At 39.0% G+C, this 22,284-nt stretch overlaps 3 protein-coding genes across 5 annotated transcripts; all 3 read left to right on the plus strand.

The window, feature by feature from the left end:
• The first annotated feature begins 2,319 nt into the window (after positions 1–2,319).
• On the plus strand, positions 2,320–8,896 carry LOC116264962 (AP-5 complex subunit mu). The gene is made up of 8 exons (XM_031645446.1): positions 2,320–2,494; positions 3,176–3,322; positions 3,942–4,253; positions 4,861–5,153; positions 5,261–6,159; positions 6,984–7,040; positions 7,722–7,769; positions 8,355–8,896. Exons 1-8 carry the CDS (start codon positions 2,430–2,432, stop codon positions 8,424–8,426), a joined length of 1,893 nt encoding a protein of 630 aa, XP_031501306.1. The 5' UTR covers positions 2,320–2,429; the 3' UTR covers positions 8,427–8,896.
• Positions 8,897–12,984: 4,088 nt separating this feature from the next.
• LOC116265078 (pentatricopeptide repeat-containing protein At3g18020) lies at positions 12,985–16,809 on the plus strand. Its single transcript, XM_031645614.2, has 2 exons — positions 12,985–15,724; positions 15,869–16,809. Exon 1 carries the CDS (start codon positions 13,231–13,233, stop codon positions 15,592–15,594), a length of 2,364 nt encoding a protein of 787 aa, XP_031501474.1. The 5' UTR covers positions 12,985–13,230; the 3' UTR covers positions 15,595–15,724; positions 15,869–16,809.
• A 1,774-nt stretch (positions 16,810–18,583) lies between these two features.
• On the plus strand, positions 18,584–21,280 carry LOC116264979 (transcription termination factor MTERF4, chloroplastic-like). Of its 3 annotated transcripts, none has more exons than XM_031645468.2 (2): positions 18,584–18,815; positions 19,220–21,280. In XM_031645468.2, the coding sequence occupies exon 2, from the start codon at positions 19,440–19,442 to the stop codon at positions 21,009–21,011; it is 1,572 nt and encodes a 523-aa protein (XP_031501328.1). In that variant the 5' UTR covers positions 18,584–18,815; positions 19,220–19,439; the 3' UTR covers positions 21,012–21,280. The 3 variants fall into 3 exon arrangements, with proteins under 3 accessions (XP_031501328.1, XP_031501329.1, XP_031501327.1); XM_031645469.2 differs by having other exon boundaries at positions 19,273–21,280; XM_031645467.2 differs by having other exon boundaries at positions 19,280–21,280.
• The last annotated feature ends 1,004 nt before the right edge of the window (positions 21,281–22,284 follow it).

Here is a 22,284-nt window from a genome sequence, read left to right on the forward strand (position 1 = left end):
GACTGGTTTTAATTCATCTACATATGTATTTCAAATAACATGTCTATCTTCAAATTTTACCAAAAACCAACTCACTCAGAAATAATTCACTTGTCTGATAATGATAGAAACAAGATTTGTAGGGGTAGCATGTTAGGCACCGACCTCTCCTTTCCATGTCTCACACACACATATATATATATATAATGAAAGATTTCGGTTAGATGGTTAGGTGACTTAGTGAGAGCTGTTATTAACTCACTATATATGTATACATATATTTGAATCTATAGATTGCAAATGCAGTTAGATGACTAAACATTTAAATGTTATGGTTAAATATATCATAAATTGTTGCTAAAAACAGCACAAACCACCGTTATGCTATAAACTATACCTGTTGCTTCTGCTGTTTAGTTTTTTAACAAATTTTTAAATATTTTGTCATCCAGCAATATCAACTGACTGAGTTTAATTCATCTACATACATATTGTGTGCGTGTGCTTGACAAAGTATTTGATGGGTTCTAAGTACATTAAAGGCATATATCATGTAGGCTAGTTTCATCTAGAGTTAACAAATAAGCTTGATCAAACTCAGTCAAACTCGTATAAGTAAGTGAGTTTGTCGAGTCTTAATCGAGTCAAGCTCGAGCTCAACACACAATGATGAATATCAATTCTATTCAAATGAGTGTGTCGAGCCTTAATCAAGTCGAGATTGAGTTCAACACACAATGATGAATATTAATTCTATTCAAACGAGTTTGTCGAGCTTTAATCGAGTCAAGCTCAAGCTCAACACGTAACTGTTTGCTTCTGTCGAGCTATTTTCGAGATCGAGCTGAGCCGAGCTCGATGTTTCATTAGTCGAGCCGAGCTTGAGCTGATTGAACTCGGGTTCGACTCGGCTCGTGTTTACCCCTGTGTATGAGTGTCTCTTAAAGTTTGAAATTTAAACTTAAAGTGCCCCTCAACTATAAATTTCTAGCTCCACCATTAACAAAAATTTAAGTTTGCATTTTTTGTCACAAGGGAGTCTGTTTTATAAAAAGCATTTTTGGAAATATCAGCATCAAGTTGAAACTCAATGTGTTCTGGCTTAATGCTCACATGTATTACCAACAAATCACATATTTTAATATTCTTTTGACGTTGTTCATTGGCACCATGTAAGCATTGTAAACAATTAAATGGTACGCTACATTGGTTCATATGGGACATATTGATTTATAAAACTGCCTCGGGTACTCGACCAAAATAAACTAAGTTTATGCTGATAAATAATTAGAATGTCAAGTTTCATTTAGGTTTAAGAAGGGCACACTTATTATTTTTTTTCATAACTCTTTTTTATGTTATATGGACCAATTACGCAAAAGGTCTCATTGAGAATGGCTAGATAAAGAGCTCATAGAGTTGATATTCTAGTCATAACCATACTCAATTTATTAAGAGCCGTTTGACAACATTATATGAAACATTTGTGATAGTGTTTCATGAATCTTCATCATTTTTTTAAAACAAGTTGATGTGATAGTAACAAAGTGTTATTGTTGCCAAATAATATCTGATTCATGAAACACTAGAACTACATGTCCACAAATCTACTTTAATATTTAAGACATATTCATAAAGCACTCACAAAATCTTTCATTTATCAAACAATCCCCCACAGGACAAAGTGGCTATACTCATTTTTTTTTTCACCATTTTCGACTGTCTTTTTACCGTGTACACAACAACTATACATGATCATGTAAGCAATTCAACCGATATTAAAGAGCACACATCTTATCATTTCATCCAAAGACATACAAATAATTATGCATTCGCATAGATTTTCAATTCCAGCATTGCATATGTGCTTAGCGACAAAATGTAAAACTTGGGTTTTTTGTAATCTGCTTGGGCGTTTTTTTCTAATTTTTTTTGGACAAGAGAATAAAGGATTTCAAAAATGTTTTATTCAACATTGAATATACATATTTCTTTCATTTAAATTTTACTCCACATATAATCTAAGGATGACAACTTGGGTGTTAATGTTAAGGCATTTCATCTGTCACAACGAAATACCTGGCTACACATGTCAAAACTTGCTGCATAGCATTAAACGATGGGGGCAATCTGTCTCGGATGAAATGTCCTAGGATAGTTAAAAATAATTAAACTTAAAGCAGGTTACTGTCATTCCACTTAAACTCGAACGTGTTTTTGTAAAATTTTGACTTAGTACTTGGATCGGGCCCGCATATGGACCAGGATCTCGTTTCCAGGCTGTGAATAAAGTGGACGCCGCTGTAGATAAGGGCTCTGAACGTGGGCTTTCTGGGAAGATCTTCCAAAGCGGCTATGAATGGAGAAGCCCCCTTCCGTCTCACTCCAGGTTCCCGTTTCCCCGTAAGCCTTTCCGTTCGCCATTTCCCTCCATCCGTCTCTCTCCCGTCATGCCCGGTTGCAGCATCAGGGCCCTCTGGATCCTCAACAACCAAGACAACGTCGTCTTCTCCAGGTTCGACTCTCAGATTCTTCTTGCAGTTTAATGTTTATTTTTTTTCTCTCGTGCTTCCATATTTCGACGACGGTGTTTCGTTATCTCTGTTGTGGATGATAAAATCACGTGGTCTAAGGTCCGATTTATGTCGTTTCGGGCTTGAGATCTACCTTTGATAGGGAAATTCTGCAATGGTCGCTGTATTTTTTGGGGTCTTCCTCGCAACTATCTAGTTATGCACAGGGATTGATATTTTCTCCTTGTATGATATGCTAATGCAATTATGCATTCTTTGTCTTGAAGTGCTGTCTTGTTAGTTTTTGATTCGCATTCAGTGGTTGCGACAAAACATCTGGAATTGCAATCAGAGTGTAAGCTTACTGAATGTTGAATTTGGGACAACGGGAATACGCATAGCTAGTATCGCGTTGAGGATTAAACACGGCGTAGAAATTGTAATTCTAATTTTAGAGGAAAATGATGATAGGAATAGTTAAATCGCTGTCCAAAATGGGCGTCGAATGTAAGTAAGTAGCGGACTCACAAATCTTTTCCGCGTGACACTTCAGCATGTTTTTTGGTATTTTCTTTCGGTTCAGTACTTCATGTCTACAGCAATTACTATTTTTATTGTTACAGTTATTATTATTATTGTTGTTGTTGTTGTTATTAATGGGATGTTTTTGCTTGACTATCCAGACGGTTTCCCGTGGTAGAAAGGCGATGGCATTTAGCTTGCCAGAAAGAGTATGGGGCATTGTACAAGGAAGATAAACGATTTGGAATTTCTTTTTTGCTTCCAGGTGATGCGGAGATTGCATCGGCATTTTCTACTAGAAAGCAAAGGTTAGTAGCGAAATATATTTCCACTTGTTGGGTGAATATTAGCAAGTGCCTAGTTGCTAAACTAGCGACTACTCGGTCTAGTCACCAGACTAGTTCCGGCCTCCAAATCGTTAGGGCTTAATCCGTTGACTCGGGAAATTAGTGTTATTATTGTTTAGAATTCCTGTAAAGTTGTTCAATATATATTTGTGCATCTGTTTAATTTTGTTTGTCATGAACTCAAGTATGTGTTTGATTGCTCGAGGCAATGTAAATGCGTTTTGTACCTCATTATTGATTTTATTTTAGTCAACACCAGTCCTGACTAGTCCATTTTGGGCCTCGACTGACCTGTGGCCGACGTCTCATTTTGACAGTTTAGCCAGAAACTGTTTGATTAATTATGGGGGAAGATATGTTTGTTTGTGTTAACTGTTAACTGTTAACTATCTATTGGCACTGTCGTGACCTTACTTATTGATCTACACTATGTATAGCCGGTGTACACAGTCCTGCATTTTCTTTTAAGATATTTTTTTGTAGTTCATGCTTCATACACCAACTGTTTAAAATTGACGGAAAGATATGTGCATGAGCATCACTTGTTGACATTTTCATGACCAGTATTGTTCTTGTGCAGTGAGGGTTCAGTACGGGGTTACGGGATACGTGTTGCATCATCAGCTCTTGGTTCTGATTCATGGGTTGATGATCCAATAACTCGACATGTTATTAGCCTTCACATTGAGAAAGAAGAGGAAGAAATGAGTACTTTGCTCTGGCCTCTCATATTGCATACAAAAGGCCCTTATCGCATTCTTATCTTACCCTTGGTTGAACCTGCCCACTTAGAAGCATATAAAGAAATGCTGCAAAGACCAGATTGTGGAAACTCTGTTGGAATGGAGGAAGGCATATCTTCTCTTCTTCTTGATCTTCCTTGCATCACAGGGTATGGTAAGTTTCTTCTTGCTTAATTTTAAGTTCAATGATGACATAGGCTTGAACTTTTCTGTTGAAATATTCATTTTTAATTTTTGTTACTACTTCTATTGATGCTTTTTTGCATACTAGGATTTTCTTGTATTGTTGCTGGAGCAGAAGTTTGATTACATTTTCCATGATAGAAAGTTTAAGGAATATAACTTGGTTTATTCAGCACTTTATTTTGAAAGCGTGAATGAGTTTTTTCTTTTAATTGCAGCAGTATATTTGGTGCTGGAAAGCTTTAGTCGTTATCTTTTATTCTTAAATTAGGATCAACGTTCATCTCCCTACTGAAATAAGTAGAAAAAGAAAAAGGAGAAATAAAAGGACTCGACAGAAACTCCATATCCTTGACAAAATTGAAAATTCTGCTTGTGGAATCTGTAACGTTAGTTTTGCAGGGACTTTTCAGTAGGACATGTGTTGGGCTGTATCATTGTTGGATGAGGATCAGTCTTCCTCACTTTACTGAAATAAGTAAAAAAGGGAAAAAATTAATAAAATAACTTGAAAGAAATTCCGAATTTCTTGTTTAAAAAATCTGCTTATGGAATGTGTAACTTGTTTTACAGAGCTTTTTTGGTGGGACATGTGTTGGGCGATATCATCGTTGGTGACGCTCAGGAACCAGAAGTTTTTGTAGCGGCATCTCCTACAGTGGGAGGGTTGTTGGACTCTCTAACTGGTAGTATTGGAATATCAGGCATTGCTGCTAGGTCAAAACCTGTGGCTGCACCAGTTGCAGCTACAACTGGTACAGGCTCTGGTGCTGCTGGTGTCGTTGTATCTGATGCTCCAAGAAATAGTTCAAGGCTACTTGACAAAGAACTTTTACGGACTTTTATAAGCAGCTCAATGCCTTTTGGTTGGTAATTTCTGGTCTGCTGTTTCTCATCTTAAAATTTTGATTCATGTTCTGTACTTGCAATTAGCATAACTCTGCCACTTGATATTTGCTATTGGTGTATACAGGAACTCCTCTGGATCTTAATGTCTCCAACATACTAGCTGTCAAGGCAAATGGTTTCCAGTCTTCAGATTTGCCACCAACGGATCTCAAGCAACCTGCTTGGAAGCCTTATCTTTATAGAGGAAAGCAACGGATTATGTTTAGCATTCTTGAAACAGTTTATGCAGCAATGTATGACAGAGACGAAATACCAGATACCGTATTGATTTCAGGTCAGGTTAACTGCAGAGCAGAGTTGGAAGGATTGCCTGATGTGTCTTTTCCTCTGGCAGGATTAAGCACTGCTCATATTGAAGTTCTGTCCTTCCATCCTTGTGCTCAGGTTCCGGAACATGGCGTAGATAAGCAAGCATTAATGTTCTCTCCTCCACTTGGGAATTTCCTTTTGATGCGCTACCAAGCATACTGCAGCCTTGGCCCTCCCGTAAAAGGGTTTTATCAGCTTTCAATGGTTTCCGAGGATGAAGGTGCCTTCTTGTTTAAACTAAGGTTAATGGAAGGCTACAAGGCTCCCCTAGCAATGGAGTTCTGTACCATAACAATGCCATTCCCACGAAGAAAAATTGTGTTTTTTGATGGAAATCCTTCTCTTGGTACTGTTGCAACAACAGAACATGCTGTTGAATGGAAAATTATTCCTAGTGGTCGAGGTGTTCCAGGTAAAAGTGTCGAGGCAACTTTTCCTGGAACCATTAGGTTTTCCCCAAGAGCCACTATGAAATCTCATGGTTCATTGTCATTTGGGAAGGGTAGCATGGTTGATGATGAGAGTGATACAGAATCAGAAAATTTAAACAATGTAGTCAACATTGAGGATTTTTTGATGGAAAAGATGAATAAGGACCTTCCGCCAGTTGATATGGAGGAGCCATTCTGTTGGGATGCATATAACTATGCCAAAGTAAGCCCTTTTGGCATTTTGTGCTTGTCCTTGGTTTCTTCCATGGTTATGTAGAACGTATACATTGTGAAGCCATCAAATTTGTTCAACTTTTCTTAACATGTTGGACTTCGTGCAAAAAATGTTGACATCTAATTTGACATGGCCATTAGGTGATGATTGAAACTGTTGTCAAATATCTAGTTTTGCTGGTCCAAACTTTTTGTTTCGTTATAGGTTCTGCTGTCCTTCAGTTTTAGTAACGATTATCATCTATTTGCTGAGGGCTGCATGAGTAACAGATCCAAAGTCCAAACGGTGCATGCTTATGTCTTCGGCAGTGTCATGCATTGATTATCGATATCAACATCATCGCTCTCTTACCTTCTTCAAATATCATGAATGAGTGCTGGAGATAGAATGCTGTGCATGCCATAAACCTTTCTAGTTTGTTATCACTATTTCTTGCTGACATTGAATTAGGTTCTGGTTACTATCTTAATGTAAGTCATGATTGTGTTCTATGTTGATTGAAGAGATTAGGACCAACAGCTGCAAAAGTTCAAGGTATAACGACCAGAAATTCTTATCTTATTTTACTAGTTCAAAGTGTAGGGTCACATTACTCTATGTAAAGCTTCAGGACTATAATTTGTCTTCTATCTTGAAAAATAAAAACGTTTCCATGACTTGCACATGTTCTCAAAATCTTTGAAAAGTATGTTGTCCTTGTGTGCGCCTGCTGTGGAAATAACCATTTGTAGCTACAGATGTCTCTTCTCTCTTTATTTTGTTCAAAATGTACCTTTTGGCTCTTCATAAGTTGTATATCATGCATTTTGCAGGTAGCATTTAAGATTGTTGGAGGGACATTATCAGGAATGTCAATAGATCCAAAATTGGTATGATTCATGCAACATAGACATACACATGCACAGACTATCTTGCTTCTTATTCTAGTTTAAATAATTTGGCAACCATTCATGGGGGAAAAATTAATGTCATGAAAAAGTCACCTTACCACACTTATTTACAAAACGAACATCTGATTTGTTTGTGAACAATTAATGTCTTAGAATAAGGGTTTCTTCTTTAACCTGTTTCCTGTCTAAGCCTAAAAGATAGAAGGGGATTGTAGACTTGTTGCTCTAGGGGCATTTGATGGAGGGAAGAAAAATTTTTAGGTGTACCATTTTGGGGTTTATCTGCAGTGGCAAAATTCTTTTGTGAGAAATTTTTCCTCTTTTACAAAGTCTTATATATGGGTTTTTCCCTATTGTTTTATTCCCACAAATGGGTCAGAATATTTGACATGGAAAACTTCTTCCTGCAATCATAGACACCCTAGGTGACATAAGAATGCCAGCATGGGGAATTGAAATAAAAACGACAGCGTTATTAAAAAAAGGTTTAGTTGAAATGATAGTGCTAGTCATGCATAATTGCGTAACTGTGTCCAAATTATCACAAGATGATCCTTGGCTAGGTCAAACAGCTGTCTATTTTGAATGGTGCACTTTTTGTGTGCTACTGACATTCTCAATTCTGATCCCATATTAATGGTCATTTAATATTTTGTGCAGGTCAGTATATATCCTGCTGTCAGGGCTCCAGTAGATTTTTCAGCTCAGGTAGCTTGATGTTTGTGTATTCCTGCTATTGTTTCTCCTAGAATTAAAATTATTAGATTATCAAATTTCCATTTAATGACCACTTGATAAATTCTTTTAGGAAACCAATGTCAAGTAAGCCTTAAAAGAGGTGGATCATATGATATTTTCAACAAAATAATCTTGGACATACAAACATAAGAAAATGAAATTATATATGTATGCCCTCCTCCCTAATAAAGTTTCTGACTCCACCACAGCTCATCACATTAGCTGAAATATCCTTCTCAAAACAAGAATGTGGTTTGAGAATGAGATAATGACTACCAAGAAATGGTGGCGGATTCTTGTAGTTTATCCGAGTACTGGTGTCATCAGAACCAGGAAGTGCATACAGAAGCTGCTTCCATAATAATTAATATTTTTGGTTAATGCATCACGGCCACACTGTCTTACCATGGAAATTTAGGATGCTTGCTCACCCTAATGGCTTCCTTGAAGGTTTTCAATGGATCCTAGTTCTGGATTTCATGCTGGTGTTGTTCTTTGGTCCCTTGTGCTTATCTGATTTTGTCACTTTTGATGTTATACATTACATGACTGCAGGTTGCTTCTGGAGAATACATATTGTGGAACACCTTGGGCAGGTGTCCTTCTGCTGCATCTTCAAAAGTGTAGCCATGATGTTGAGGAAGTCATGTAGATGAAAAAGGTGGGAGTTCTAATTTTTTTTTGGTGGATGCATTAGCATCCGGTCATTCTGAGCTGGTTTTTCTTTGCTCAGTTTCGACATGTTATCCTGTTTGTGTTTTGCTCTTATTTTCTTCATTATTAGCCGATACTAGTTTTTAATCAATTTTGGGGTTTGGTCCTCCTTTTGATACCTCACCAAGTAAAGAATGTTACCTTTTGTTTTCTGGGCCTGGCAACGTAATCCATTACTTAGTGCTGCACTGTCGAGTCCTATGCGTTGTATTCCACATCAAATCGAGCTTTTCTATGTTGAGGCTGTGATGATAATAGTGTTCTTTCGAACTTGGCCATCTGTAAAGAAACCTTTACTGTGTAAAAAACAGTGACGGTTTTTGAAGTATTTGAATGCCGTTGGCTGGAATACTAACTGATCTAATTTGATTGCTTGTTTCCAAGGGACCTTGTGATTCCAATGGTGAGAAAGTGGGTATTCACTGGTCTGTATGAGAGAATGATGTCGAAAAAGGTGGTACGGGACAATGTCTAATGGGTCTTCGTAACATAGTTGGCAAATTCGTTGATCCGAGTCAGTTAGGATTATCCATTTACTGGGTTACGAGTGAGGAGTCAGCCGGGATCGTCAATTAATTATATGTTCTTTTTTTATCACACCTTGCTAAATATTGAAGTTGTGTTATTTTTAAATTATGAAACATCACAAACTTTATTAAATATACATGAAACATGAAGTTCCAACAGGCTTACCTTCTTTATCTATGTATAGAAAAGATGCTCCATAAAAGTTATAATCTAATCCAACTGAATCGCAAGTCAAGTCTGACCGGATGACCCAGTCTTAAGCTGATCCAAGTCATGGTTTGCCAATTATGCTTCGTAAGGGTGTTTAATTGATGTACATACCAACACGAACGTATGTGTTAAGAACTGTATGTGCTGAATAGAAACGCCAACCCAAGTTCTGTTTGTAGATGATGAGAGCTGGCTACGCATCAAATTGGTGTATACTTTTTCCTTCAACCTTCTACCTTTTTTTCTAGATTAGTTGCTAACCGCCTTAGAAACTGTTTTCTCAATTGAATTTGGGATGAAGATAAATGTGGTTATGTGTTAAATATGCAGAAAGGACCCTTTATCCTTACAGTGGCGTGGCGTTTGATGGCCTGAAAATTTTGATTTGAAAATATATTTCTTGGAAAAAAGGAATGAGAAAAATTTTTCTTATTTGACTGAAAAATATAATTTCAGAAATGTATTTGTTAGTTTGATGAAATAGAAATATATTTTTAGATTTTTAGAAATTTATTTCTTGGAAACATATTTTCAGATTTACATAATCTTTTTGATATAGTTTCTTAAACACACGGATAAATAATAAACCATCTACCAAACTTCATCCCTAAAAAAACTTGAAAGTTTTTAATTCAAAGAAGTTTTTAACTTGGTCTTAACAAAATTTTGGCACGTGAGGGCCAATAAAGTTGAGGAGGGACGGGGGTTGGGAGGGAAGAAGAAGAAAATAAAAGAGACAACAGAATGAATTATAACCACACCAAATAAATAAATAACCAACAATGCCCAGTCTTATTAGTACAAGTTATAAACCCTCCAAGAAGCAGGGAATCGTAATCACAAACAACCATTGAGAACAAGAAGCATCATACTGTTCAGTTGCTTCAGTTCTAAATGCTGTTGCCCATTAAGGTTCAATGGCGGCAAACTATTTTACAAACACAAGCATCACAATGCCGGGCTGCCAATTGTTGCCCAAGGTGCTAGCTTGAGTAGAGCCTGTTACGAAAATGCATAGTTCTGAATTTGACATTATATAAAGAAGTTCCACAGATATGCTTTCTCAACAGCAAACTTGATATTAAAGAGGAACAGGTTCACGAGTTTTGCTGCTGCTACCTGCAGGAGCAAGACTTTCATGGTACTCAACCAGAACCTTCCAGCCACCTGGGCACATGAATCCATTAGGTGGATTCTCTCTATCTTTTGCAAGCATCAGCACCTGTGAAATTTCAAAGCTACATTAGCCAACAAGTTCATAAATAAGTCCAATAACATTTCTAAAGTTCTAATCACATGAGTTGAAAATCAAAGACGATGGTAGCAAGTTTCAGCAAGGCAACCTCGACTACTTAACCTGCTAGATAATACTTAAGAGTATGCTTTGTTAAGGTGGGAGCTTTTAAACTATCTATGTTCTCCATAAGCAAGTTCATGCTGGACCTCATGAAAGAACCATCGAGGCTAAACCATTAAACAGCAATTGAAGAATGTCATCAAAGATAAAAGGTTCGTGAATACAGATACAGGAACAGATGCATATGCAGAAGCACTGGCAGCTTCCATGTTGTACAAGATTGCAGGCAAATGGCTATAAAAATGAAGAGATTAGAAGGCTCAAAAATGACTCGTTTTAACAGAAGACAATTCAACCTAAAATTGATTATATTAGTTTAAAAGCTCCCACCTTAACAAAGCAAAAGCGAGATCAATGTAGATTTCATCAATAGCATTATGGTTGTAAACAATTTAACATGCTGATGTGCAAGAAATAGAAACTAGAAGAGTCTTTTAGTCCAAAAAATAACTCTATGTAGTCTATTGTCTTACAATGACCACCTAAATTGAAAAAAAAAAACTTGAAAAATCAAAGAGGATCACATTCATCAAGACAGATTTCACCAACTTAATTGTAATTGAGAGAGCTGAACGACCAAAAAAACAGATTTCACCAGTACGATCATCAAAATGGAATTGTTCTAATGTTCATAGTTCACATAAATCAACCCACGCCCATAGTATTAAGTCTCATGATGCTCACAAAATATCAGATATACTCGAAGCCTGGTGACATATAGAGGCCGAAGTTGTGTAGAAAGATCTCTTATCTAAAAAAGGCTGGTGAAAGGACAAGCAATGACCAAGTTTGAATCATGCCAAACAACTTAAACCAATAGAAATTTCTTGTTACGAATAGAGCTCACGACAAAAGAAGGCATATATAGTGCACCATTAAAGTACATTGCCATCTAAAGCATAATCATATCAGAGTAAACGTGGTCATGTTTCTACTAGTATTATTACATGGAAATGGTGGTAACATTTTCCAGCAGATTACACATTTACTGGATAAGAGAATGCTTAGCATTCCCCAAATAGGTATCAAGTGTCCTTGAATATCATGATCTCAGCTTCTGGCAATCAAAATACATTTCAGACAATTATAACTTGGTCAAACACATGATTAAGAAATCATTTACTTAACTCTTTCTTAATAATAGAATCTCAAGATAGTTGAAGAGAATGGGTCATCATATTTGACACCAGAAGTGACTTAATTTAAGCCATCCAATGGTTCAAACAGTATATTTGAAAGTAGAACAGAAATTACATATATTCTAAAAAATATAGGAAATAACACAATGATATCATACCAGAATTGGTGCTTCCAAATTTTTGCAAGTTATGCTTTAGAAAAATGTCCCAGAACTACATTGATCTTGGCAAAGATGAGTCTCAAGCCACAAGATTAATTAAACAAATAAAATAGTTTTGAGAAGGGGACTCTACGCAATGTTTACCTTTGTTGTTGCCGTAAATATCTACAAATTGCTTCTTTACAACCAAAGGCACTGGGAAATAATGAGATGAATGGTAAGGGAGCAGCTAGCATATAATTCCCAATTTGATTTGAAGGAGAATGCAGCAACATAGGAGGAAGGAAAGCCTCTCTGGTTGTTCAAAGCAAAGTGACCAGTGGGAAAAGAAAGGGCAACAAACATATAATTTAAAACCAAATTGGAATCCAACTCAAATGAAAAAAAGACAAATCTGATAAAGCAGCAGATGGGTCCGAACTTAACGCCAAAGCATTCTCTTTCTATCATGTGGAGAGCTTGCGATGATGCTAAGTTGCTGACCAGTGGGAAAAGAAAGACAGATGTTCATTGCATTCAAGGGAAACAGGTGAAAATTTTTCCGTTCCTCATGACTAATCCTGGAATCCTACTCCCAAAACCTACTTGAGGACAATTTAAAAACCAAAAATCCTAAACAAATTAAATACAAATATCTACCCGGCTGGACAGAACCGGGCGCAAACCCAATAGATAAATGAATACAAGCAAGAGGTACTCGAAAAACCTAACTAGGCTCATCTTACTACAAAAAGGTTAATTTCTCATTGTGGTAATTTGTTCTTAAAATATCAACATCTACTTGTTCTTAAAATATCAACATCTACTGCGACGGCAACAGGAGCGTGGTTTGGTAATACGTCGAGTTGGCCACTACTAGCAAACGAAATGATTTCTTGTGAATCCGGTTGAGCTTGAGCAAAAATTGAAGTTTTTCAAAAAATTTACACACACACTCGCATGCACACGAACACGCTCTCTCTCTCTCTCTCTCTCTGCCGATTCGATTTTTAACTATGATCATAGTCACCCCCTAATCAAATCAGCTGCCTAGCATGTCTCCAAAAGCCGCGAAAGATGCTCATGGAATAAAAGGGGTTCATGGGATCACCGTCTTTACGGATCGATTATTCATCCTTACCAAGTTAGGGTTGTTAGTTGGAAATAAGGAGTTGGTAAAGGAGAACCCGAACGTTGATACACAGTTTGATGACCTTGAAAAAAAAAAAAATTAAAGAGGGATCACTAGCTCTGCTTCTACTTTTCTCTCCTGCAGGAGGCAGTACTTCACAAATGGACAGTTAAATTAGTTATAGTCCTAGTTGGGTGCGTCCTGGGGAGCCATGGCGTCCAGTTGGTCGTCTGTCTCGCATCGTCCCTCCTTCCTGAGAAGCCTATCCCGCTATCTCTCTTCTTCCCCCACCATTTGCCTCTCTCCCCTTTCCCCTTCCATCCCAGTTGAAGAGCAGGAAGAAGAAGAAGAAGAAGACAAGATCACGGACAAATCGTATTGGTCCCGGAAGATTCATAGCCTCTGCCTTTCCGGCGGCGTGGATGAGGCCTTGTCTCTGATGGGTCGCCTTTACCTGAGCGGGTTTCGCCCTGATTCCTTAAACCTGAGCAGCATCATCCATTCCCTCTGCAACTCGTCTAGGTACGCGGAAGCCCACCACCGCCTCCTCTTCTTCATGCACAACTCCGGCTGCATCCCAGACGAGCGCACCTGCAATGTTCTACTCGCCCGTCTCCTGGATGCCAATTCTCCATCCCTCACGTACCCAGTTTTCAAATTTTTGATTTCTGTGAAACCACATTTTGTTCCGTCGATCACCAACTACAACCGCTTGATCGATCTCCTCTGCCGGCACGGCCGCACCGGGGAGGCCATGGACCTCTTCCTGGACATGAAAAAGAGGGGCCAGAGGCCTAATGCTGTTACTTATACCTCCATGATCCAGGGAATTTTCAGATCAGGTGGGATTAAAGATGCGCACCAACTATTTGACGAAATGATCCAACAAAAAGTTATTCCGAATTCTTTAACGTTCAGTGTTCTTCTTCGAGGGCTTTATCGAAGCGAGCGCAGGGTTGATGCTGGGAGAGAACTGATGTCCAGGATGTGGGGTAGGATGAGCGAAGAAAGTGATCGTTCTGTAAACTCGGCGGCTTTCAGTAATCTGATTGATGGGTTATGCCGAGAGGGGTTTTTCCATGAGGTTTATCGGATTGCTGAAGAAATGCCTCAGGGAAAGAATGTTCCTGAGGAGTTTGCTTATGCCCAGATGATAGATTCACTTTGTAGGGCTGGGCAAAATCATGGGGCGTCTAGAATTCTGTACATAATGAGGAAGAGGGAGCTACTTCCTAGCATGGTCTCCTATAACTTCATAGTTCATGGCTTAAGCAAGCAGGGAGGTTGTATGAGAGCCTTCCAGTTGTTTCAGGAAGGGATTCCGCTAGGCTATGTGCCGTCAGAACCAACATATAAAGTCTTGGTTGAGGGGCTATGCAGAGAGTTTGATCTTGGTAAAGCTAAGAAGCTATTGGAATTCATGTTGCAGCAGCGAGGAATTGATAAGACTCGCACGTATAACATCTTCTTGAATGCCCTCTGCTTCTCGGAGGACTCGACTGAACTCTTGAACGTCATGGTAGCGATGCTGGAGAACGGATGTCAGCCAGATGTCATCACCCTAAATACTGTGATTAATGGCTTGTGCAAGGCAAGAAAGGTTGATGAAGCAGGGAAGGTTTTAAATGACATGTTGGAGGGGAACTTCTGCAGTCCTGACGTCATTACTTTTACTACCGTAATTTGCGGGCTTTCAGATCAAGGAAGGACAGATGAGGCCATGGACCTTTTAAGGAAGATGCCGGAGAAAGGCTGTAACCCAAGTCTTGTAACTTACAATTCAGTTTTACATGGCTTGCGCATATCTAAGAAGACAGGTGACCTGTTGAGATTTTTTGCTGAAATGATGAGTAATGGTGTTTCTGCTGATAGTACGACCTTTACCATCATCATCGATGGACTGTGTGAAGCTGGCAGGCTCGATGAAGCTAAGAGATTCTGGGAAGAAACAGTTTGGCCTTCCAAAATTCATGATGATTTTGTTTACGTTGCAGTCTTGCGAGGAATGTGCAATGCAGGCAAGTTAGAGGATGCATGTAATTTTCTTTATGAATTAGTAGACGTAGGCGTTTCTCCTAAAGTTATCAGTTATAACGTGCTTATTGACAATGCCTGCGAACTTGGTTTAAAGCGAGAAGCATACAGGATTGTGGCCGAAATGCGGAAGAATGGTTTAGTTCCTGATGCGGTGACCTGGAGAACACTACAGAAGCTGCATGACAACCACAATAGAAACAATGTTTGCAATTTCAACTTCCCGAGTGTGGCAGGTAATTCTACAGCGGAAATAAATTCGGAGGATGATGGATCTCTGTCGTTGTTCAAGCACGATAAAGGCAGCGAAGAAGTAAATTTTGAAGCCATATCAGAAAGAAGCGATGAAAGGAAAAATCTAAACGTTGAAAATGATGAAGTTCTATTTGAGTGTAACAGTGACATGTTTCATGTGGAAGAAGAAGAAGACATTATGAAGGAAGAAAGCCTGGAAAGCAGGACTTCAAACACGGAGAAGAGATCAACTGAAAACAGGGAACCTTTATCGAAGATGGCACGAAGGGTTTTTGGACTGCTTTAGAAGAGGCATGAAAGGCGTCTTAGATTTTGCTTCATTCAAAGTCTAAGCCGTTCGTTTGGATCAAGTCATCAAACCAAAGTTCGTCAACAAAAGTTGGGAGACGAGAAACCTTCTCAGATTGTAGAAATAGGTTGTAAACTAAAAAAAGGGGAGTTCGGCAAATTCCACATTTTTTTTTCTTTTAGATTGGAAAATCTCTCTCTCTCTCTCTCTCTAAGAGGTGACTTTGGATTCTATTGATGAAACCAAATTCTGGATTGCACTGTGGATGCAGGCCCAGAGGTGTTGGTCTGTTTCGTGGACTAGGCTTAACCTGGACATAAGCCACCAGAGAAGCTTACTTTCCCCGCTCAACTCATTTTGCACGATCAGACATAATCAGCCTGAAGCAACACAACCAAACTGTGATACGAAATGTTGGGTCACATCTCATCCAGAAAATGAAGAAAAACGGAACATCGAATCAGATGATTCATATATTCTCCGCAGATGCCATGGTCACAGTCTGGACATGAAATGGGGCGCTAACAAGCTGGCTCATACATTCAAGAATAGAATTTAGAGCTCTCTCCTTCACTACCACAATGAACTTTGACTTGATAATGATAGGTTCTTCATCATAATTACCCTTTACAGCAGCTTCTAAGAAAGGGCCTTCTCATCTATCATATGCATGTTACAAAAGACGGTCACCAACTAATTCCGTTATGGACCAATTAGCCAAGTTGCTCAAAGACGCAGCGCACTGCTCCACTTACTGAGAATCTATGTGATCTCAGCCGACGTGATATCAAACCAAGCACCGGCGGTACGGTGAGATGGCCACGAGGATTCCTTTCATGTAGCGGCCTGTGCATATACAAGTGCTCATCCACGACTAGCTTGAACTCACCTGTTGAAATTGAGAATCAAGAAAACTTCATGGTGCAACTTCTCCACGTTCCAAGGGCTAGCAAGAAAATGCTACCATTAAACCAGGTAATCATTTTGAAGGGGAAGATTTTGCTCATTGACCAATAATATTCAAAGCCCATGCTGCTGTATCTAAAGTCCAACTTCGAAGCTGCATGTGCAACTCATTACAAATTTTGCTAATCACTCAGTCGCAGCTGCCTGAACAATTGAAACAGGTAACATCACAAACAACGGGCTTTAACTTTGCCGGAATAACTGCTGCTCAATCAATGTAAAAAAAATCTAAAGGTTTAACATGCATTCTCTTGGCCAACGGCATCAGCACAAATCATGAATATTGAGATGCATGGATCCAAACGGAACCAAATTCCTGAATCTAGGAGTTGAACCGAGGCCTAGCTCAGTGATGGACACGGTGTCGTGCTGAATACCTTTCAAAATATAACTATTAGTACAGGGTAACCACTGGGCTCTTGATAAAGGTTGCTGAGTATAAAAAATTACCGAGCCCACCATCGACTACAAAAGAATGTGGCAACGACAGAACTATTGTTAAATGTCCATGAAGAGAAAGTACATCACCTGCAACGAAAATAGCTACCCTTGATCCTTAGCCAGCCAATCAAGAACTCCCACTTTTTGACGTTCTTTCCTGCTCTTGCTCCTCCTTTCGTAGTCTGCCAGTATAATCATCCACCATTATGGCTCTCACTGTTCCACCAGGTAATCTTGCAATGTCATTTGTTTTAACCTTCAATGCCAGTCATGGTAGCCATCTCTTGCTGATTGATGATATCAAATCCAGGTTTTTTGCAAGATTTAATAACTCGCTCTGAACTTCAGGGATACAATCTGTTTTGGCGTTCCCTGATAAGATTTCAAGTGTAACATGTCGAGAAAATGCAGAAACGCTAAAATTGCACGGATAGTAAGTAACCTTGACTGCAGAAAACTCTCAACCAAGAACATCCAAATTCTTACTTCCTCTAACAAATAAAACTTTGCCTCAATAAGTAGTCAGGCTAGGGGCACGAGAAAAAATGTCTCCAGTTCAATCAGGGGCAGGGGTGGGCCCGCCTAGGCCGTGGCCCCATCCCAACTAATAGAAAAAAAAAATTGTATTACAAAAATTAAAAAAAAAATTGTTGGGTAATGTATTTTTTAGATTCGAGTTTAGTTTAGTCCTACCCGGATAAGTTTGATGGACTGTTTGGCCCGCCTCTGAAACAAATCCTTGCTCCACACTTGGTTCAATTCTTATAAGTGTTATGATTTTGCATCTTAAGTGGTAAGATACAATACCTAAGTTGAATAGTATGCTGCTGCTATCATTTATGTCATTGTAGCCCACAACTTTGGAGGCATAAGCCATTCGGAATTGGTGAGGGGCCTTTGTAATCTAGGCACACACCAAGTTGTAATCTTCTCCCTGGAGCGGGTAACACTGCATGCAGCCGTTCTTTTAAGCAGTAGAACAAAATGGAAGCATTGGAAGTGGTCCAACTAGCTGAAACAGCAGCAGAAGAAACTCCAGAACTTGGAGGATATACTTAAAGTGAACTCAGAAAAGTTGTTAGAAGCCAGAGTTGGATAAGAAAAAAAAAGAACAAATCTTAAAAAAAGTCAGAGTACGTTCAATGACATGACTCAAGACACTATATCTCCAGTAGTATTTAAATCATTTCTTAGTTGGTTCTAGTTTTCTCTCAGAAAACTATTCTCCCTGCCTACTTGAACGTCTTTTTTTAAGTAGTGGCTTGGTAATACTCCCACTCATCGAAATAATTTTAGGCTTTTAGCAATTTCATATACCCGTAAGTATTCATTTTAGTTGTTTAACGTATTAAGTGATACATGTGGGTCAAAACCACCAAGTCAAATGTGCAGTTCCACGTAATAGATAAATACAGCAGCAACTAAGCTGAATTACTATTCATGTCAATTACGATAAAGAATCAAAATTAGGAAATGAAAGCGATTTCTTTGGTAACAAATCCAACAGAAGAGAGTCTCAGATAGGCCAGCGTGGTCAGAGTCGAAGGCGAGTTCAAGACTTACCGGGTGGAGTCGCGGAGATCTTTGCAGAATTAGAGACGAACCGAATCGACTACTGTCGTAGATCCTCTCTCCTTCGGAAAATAGCCTGGATCTGGATAAAACCCGTATTGTCTTGGACTTTGCTTCCTGTCATAGATATGGGGATTGAAGCCTGAGGATAGATGAACGCCGCAAGACGGAGTTGCTGCTTTCTCCTTTGCCATAAACCCCATGAGCCACTTCCGATTCTTTCATACCGCCAGTCTCAGGTAGTCTCTCTCTCGATGTTGTTTTTGCGTTTTTTTTTTTTACCTTGTTGCATTGCTTAAACCTTAAGCCCTTGTTGGCGCCGGTCATTTTTTTTTCTCGCCATGCCCTTTTAGCTTGCTGAATTCAAATTTTATAGAAAATCCAACTCAAATGCTTAATTTTTTAGGGTAGGAATTTTCACTATCAGGGACCTGTTTACTGGAGATTTTCTGTTAACGATAGCTCAACCACCAGTATTGGCGTTCATAAATTTGTTTATCGGATTTCCAGCATTGGCCTGCAAATGGACGTAAATGAAGTTATAAAAACTTAATTCAGGGTCCATTGGTCGATGGTGCTGTTATTGTGAAGTTGGAGTTAGATGGTGTTGTCTTGTCGCGCTGAATCATTTCTTCCATTTTAGGTGTTTTTTCATTTTATGATTCGTAAACCATCTGTCGGTTTCATGTGATGGAGTTATCAGGCGATGATTTCTGCATATCTTTATTTTGGCGGCTTTAGTTTGGAGAAGGCAAAAAAGACTTGAACGAAATGGAAGCAAATTAGGTCGTCGCGTCCAATTCACGTGATGCACTCCGAATTGCAAGTAGATTAGTGGTTTGATCGTTTTCCGGTCTCAACATATGTCAAACATCATGATGATCAACTGTGCTGGCGTAACAAAATCTGGGTTTTGGTGTTCGCGCTCTGAGGCTTCCATCCTTGGTTTCAACTTTGCACATCTCAATCCGCTTAACAAAATCCTTTTCACAATTGAGAGGAGAAATGTCCTTCAAGTCGGAGTTGGGTCTGCTATTTCCCAAAGAATGTACTCGGCGGCCTCCTCAGGCTTGGCTTCAGCAAGTGACCGTTCTGATCGAAAGCCTGCCGGTAAGTCGTCTCTTTATGCCAGGCCCAGTTTGCTCCAAATGCAGCAGGATCGGCTCAAGGCACGTGAAACTGTTTATGAGTTTCTGAGGAGTCTTGGAATAGTTCCTGATGAGTTGAACGGTCTTGAGCTTCCTGTTAGTATCGAAGTCATGAGGGAAAGGATAGATTTCCTGCACAAACTAGGTCTTACAGTCTCGGACATCAACAACTATCCTCTTGTTCTGGGTTGCAGTGTGAAGAAAAACATGATTCCTGTACTTGATTATCTTGGAAAACTGGGTGTTAGGAAATCCACCTTTGCAGATTTCTTGAGGCGATATCCACAAGTTCTTCATTCGAGTGTAGTAGTGGATCTTCAGCCTGTTGTGAAGTACCTCCAGGGTCTGGATATCAAGGAGAATGATATTCCAAGAGTTCTTGAGAGGTATCCAGAGGTTCTAGGATTCAAACTGGAGGGTACCATGAGTACTTCTGTTGCATATTTGGTTGGCATTGGGGTAGGAAGAAGAGAAATTGGACCAATTCTTACCCGGTATCCAGAGATATTGGGAATGAGAGTGGGAAGGGTGATCAAGCCATTTGTGGAGATGCTTGAGAGCATAGGGGTTCCAAGGCAAGCTGTTGCAAGATTGATTGAGAACCGACCTCACATGCTTGGTTTTAGCTTGGGAGATCAGGTGAGACCAAATATAGATGCTTTGATTGAATTTGGGGTGAGAAAGCAAAGTCTGCCCTCCATCATAGTTCGCTATCCTGAGATTGCAGGACTTGATCTAAGGTCAAAGCTTCTGTCTCAGCAGAATTTCTTTAAGTACAATCTTGATGTGAATCCTGAAGAGTTTGGTGGAATTGTGGAAAAGATGCCACAGGTTGTTAGCCTTAACCAGACTCCAATAATGAAGCACATTGATTTCTTGAAAGGCTGCGGCTTCTCACAGGAAGATATGAAAACTATGGTCCTTGGTTGTCCTCAGATTCTTGCATTGAACATTGACATCATGAAACTAAATTTTGACTATTTTCAACATGAGATGGAGAGGAAACTGGAGGATATTGTCGCATTTCCAGCTTTCTTTACTTATAGCTTAGAGGCAACTATCAAGCCTAGGCATAAGAGGATTGCTAAGAAGGGTCTGAAATGCTCGTTGGGCTGGCTTCTGAACTGCAGTGATCAGAAGTTTGATGAACGGATGAGCTACGACTTCATTGACATCGAGGAAATGGAAGCTGAGCCTTCATTTGATATGGAATCATTTTCACGGCCAAAGGAATATGAATCATCTTCGGAATATGATGACGACAGTGAGGATGATGATGACATGTGATACTTTATCTGAAGTTTTAAATTTGATGCTTAGTGCATCGTCAGAAAAAGGTATCTGCTTTAACAGGGGAGGTAGAACAAAATTCAATGATTAATTTGTTATTTATGTGCACTCTTTGGCAGCCTATTTCCTTCCGAATCAAGCAATCCTTTGTAAAATTTGTAGCATTTATACCTTTATTTTGTATTGCTCACTACTTCACTCTTGGTTCTCTCGCATCATTTTGTCCAATATTAAAAATGAAGGGCTTGATTGGAATTCCGTAGTTACTAGTTAATTGACTCAGTGCTACATTTGGTGAGACATGAATTTTGTTATTTGAACTGATTAAGGGATTGTTTTACTTGTTAAACTAGCATTATATTGCTGAAGGCAATAGGCTCTGTGGGACTTGAGTCTTTGTTTGCATAACTCAGTAAGCAATACAGCGATCGAGATACTAACAGCCACCGAATAATGTCTATGTGCTGATCCATAATGAATTATTCTTTTCTGCCCTCCTTATACTTTTGCAATCTGTTACAACCCCTTATTTTCCATGTCACCTTTACACCTTTTTTGGATGCTCCAAATAAAACCAAATCATAACTGTATTTGATTCCATATATCATGTCCTATGGTGCAGCTTCCAGTTCAGAGTAGTATGATCAAATCCAACTGTCATATCTACATGATCGTCATTGAGATGTTTATCTCTGTACTGAGCATCATATGTGCATCAGCTGCTTCTCCACTGTCGAGCTTGACCAATGACAAATTGTACATATGCTTGTGGAAATCAAATGATTAAGAAGCACTTGCATATATTGTGAAATTGTAAAGAAAAATCTTGCTTGTGCTGGTTGTATGATCGTAGTAAACTTTTTCTGCATGCTGCCTCTTTTCTTCATCCTTTTGAACACATACTGCAGTAATAAGGATGAAGGGAAATGCCCTTTTTCTCTCACGCTATGACAATGTTAATGTAGATACCAATGCCGGAATCCTTGAAGAATAACTTTGAGATTGTCAGAGTTGAATACTCGAACTTGCTACTCTGGATTGCAGATGCATTATGACTTGGGAACACATTATCTGCTTCATGTACAAAACCCCTTTATTTCAGCAGAACCAAGGGCTCGATAATTTAAAAGGTGCCTTAATTGGTCACATGGGCCACTGACTGGCTGCATATATTTGGAAGATTCAAGCCTGTGTTTAACCTTATATATTGTGCATTACATGTTCATCCATGGGTTAAATTTTGATATTTTTCCAAGGCACAGCTTATCAA

This window comes from Nymphaea colorata, chromosome 11, assembly GCF_008831285.2.
Source record: "Nymphaea colorata isolate Beijing-Zhang1983 chromosome 11, ASM883128v2, whole genome shotgun sequence".
In the NCBI taxonomy this organism is placed as follows: domain Eukaryota; kingdom Viridiplantae; phylum Streptophyta; class Magnoliopsida; order Nymphaeales; family Nymphaeaceae; genus Nymphaea; species Nymphaea colorata.

Bases quoted from the DNA above. Each gene is read 5' to 3' on its own strand.
- LOC116265078 (XM_031645614.2), top strand. From the start codon at position 13,231: ATGGCGTCCAGTTGGTCGTCTGTCTCGCATCGTCCCTCCTTCCTGAGA.
- LOC116264979 (XM_031645468.2), top strand. From the start codon at position 19,440: ATGTCAAACATCATGATGATCAACTGTGCTGGCGTAACAAAATCTGGG.
- LOC116264962 (XM_031645446.1), top strand. From the start codon at position 2,430: ATGCCCGGTTGCAGCATCAGGGCCCTCTGGATCCTCAACAACCAAGAC. The intron at 2,495-3,175 runs GTTCGACTCTCA...TTGACTATCCAG, and splicing joins GACAACGTCGTCTTCTCCAG to ACGGTTTCCCGTGGTAGAAA. The intron at 5,154-5,260 runs GTTGGTAATTTC...TGGTGTATACAG, and splicing joins AAGCAGCTCAATGCCTTTTG to GAACTCCTCTGGATCTTAAT.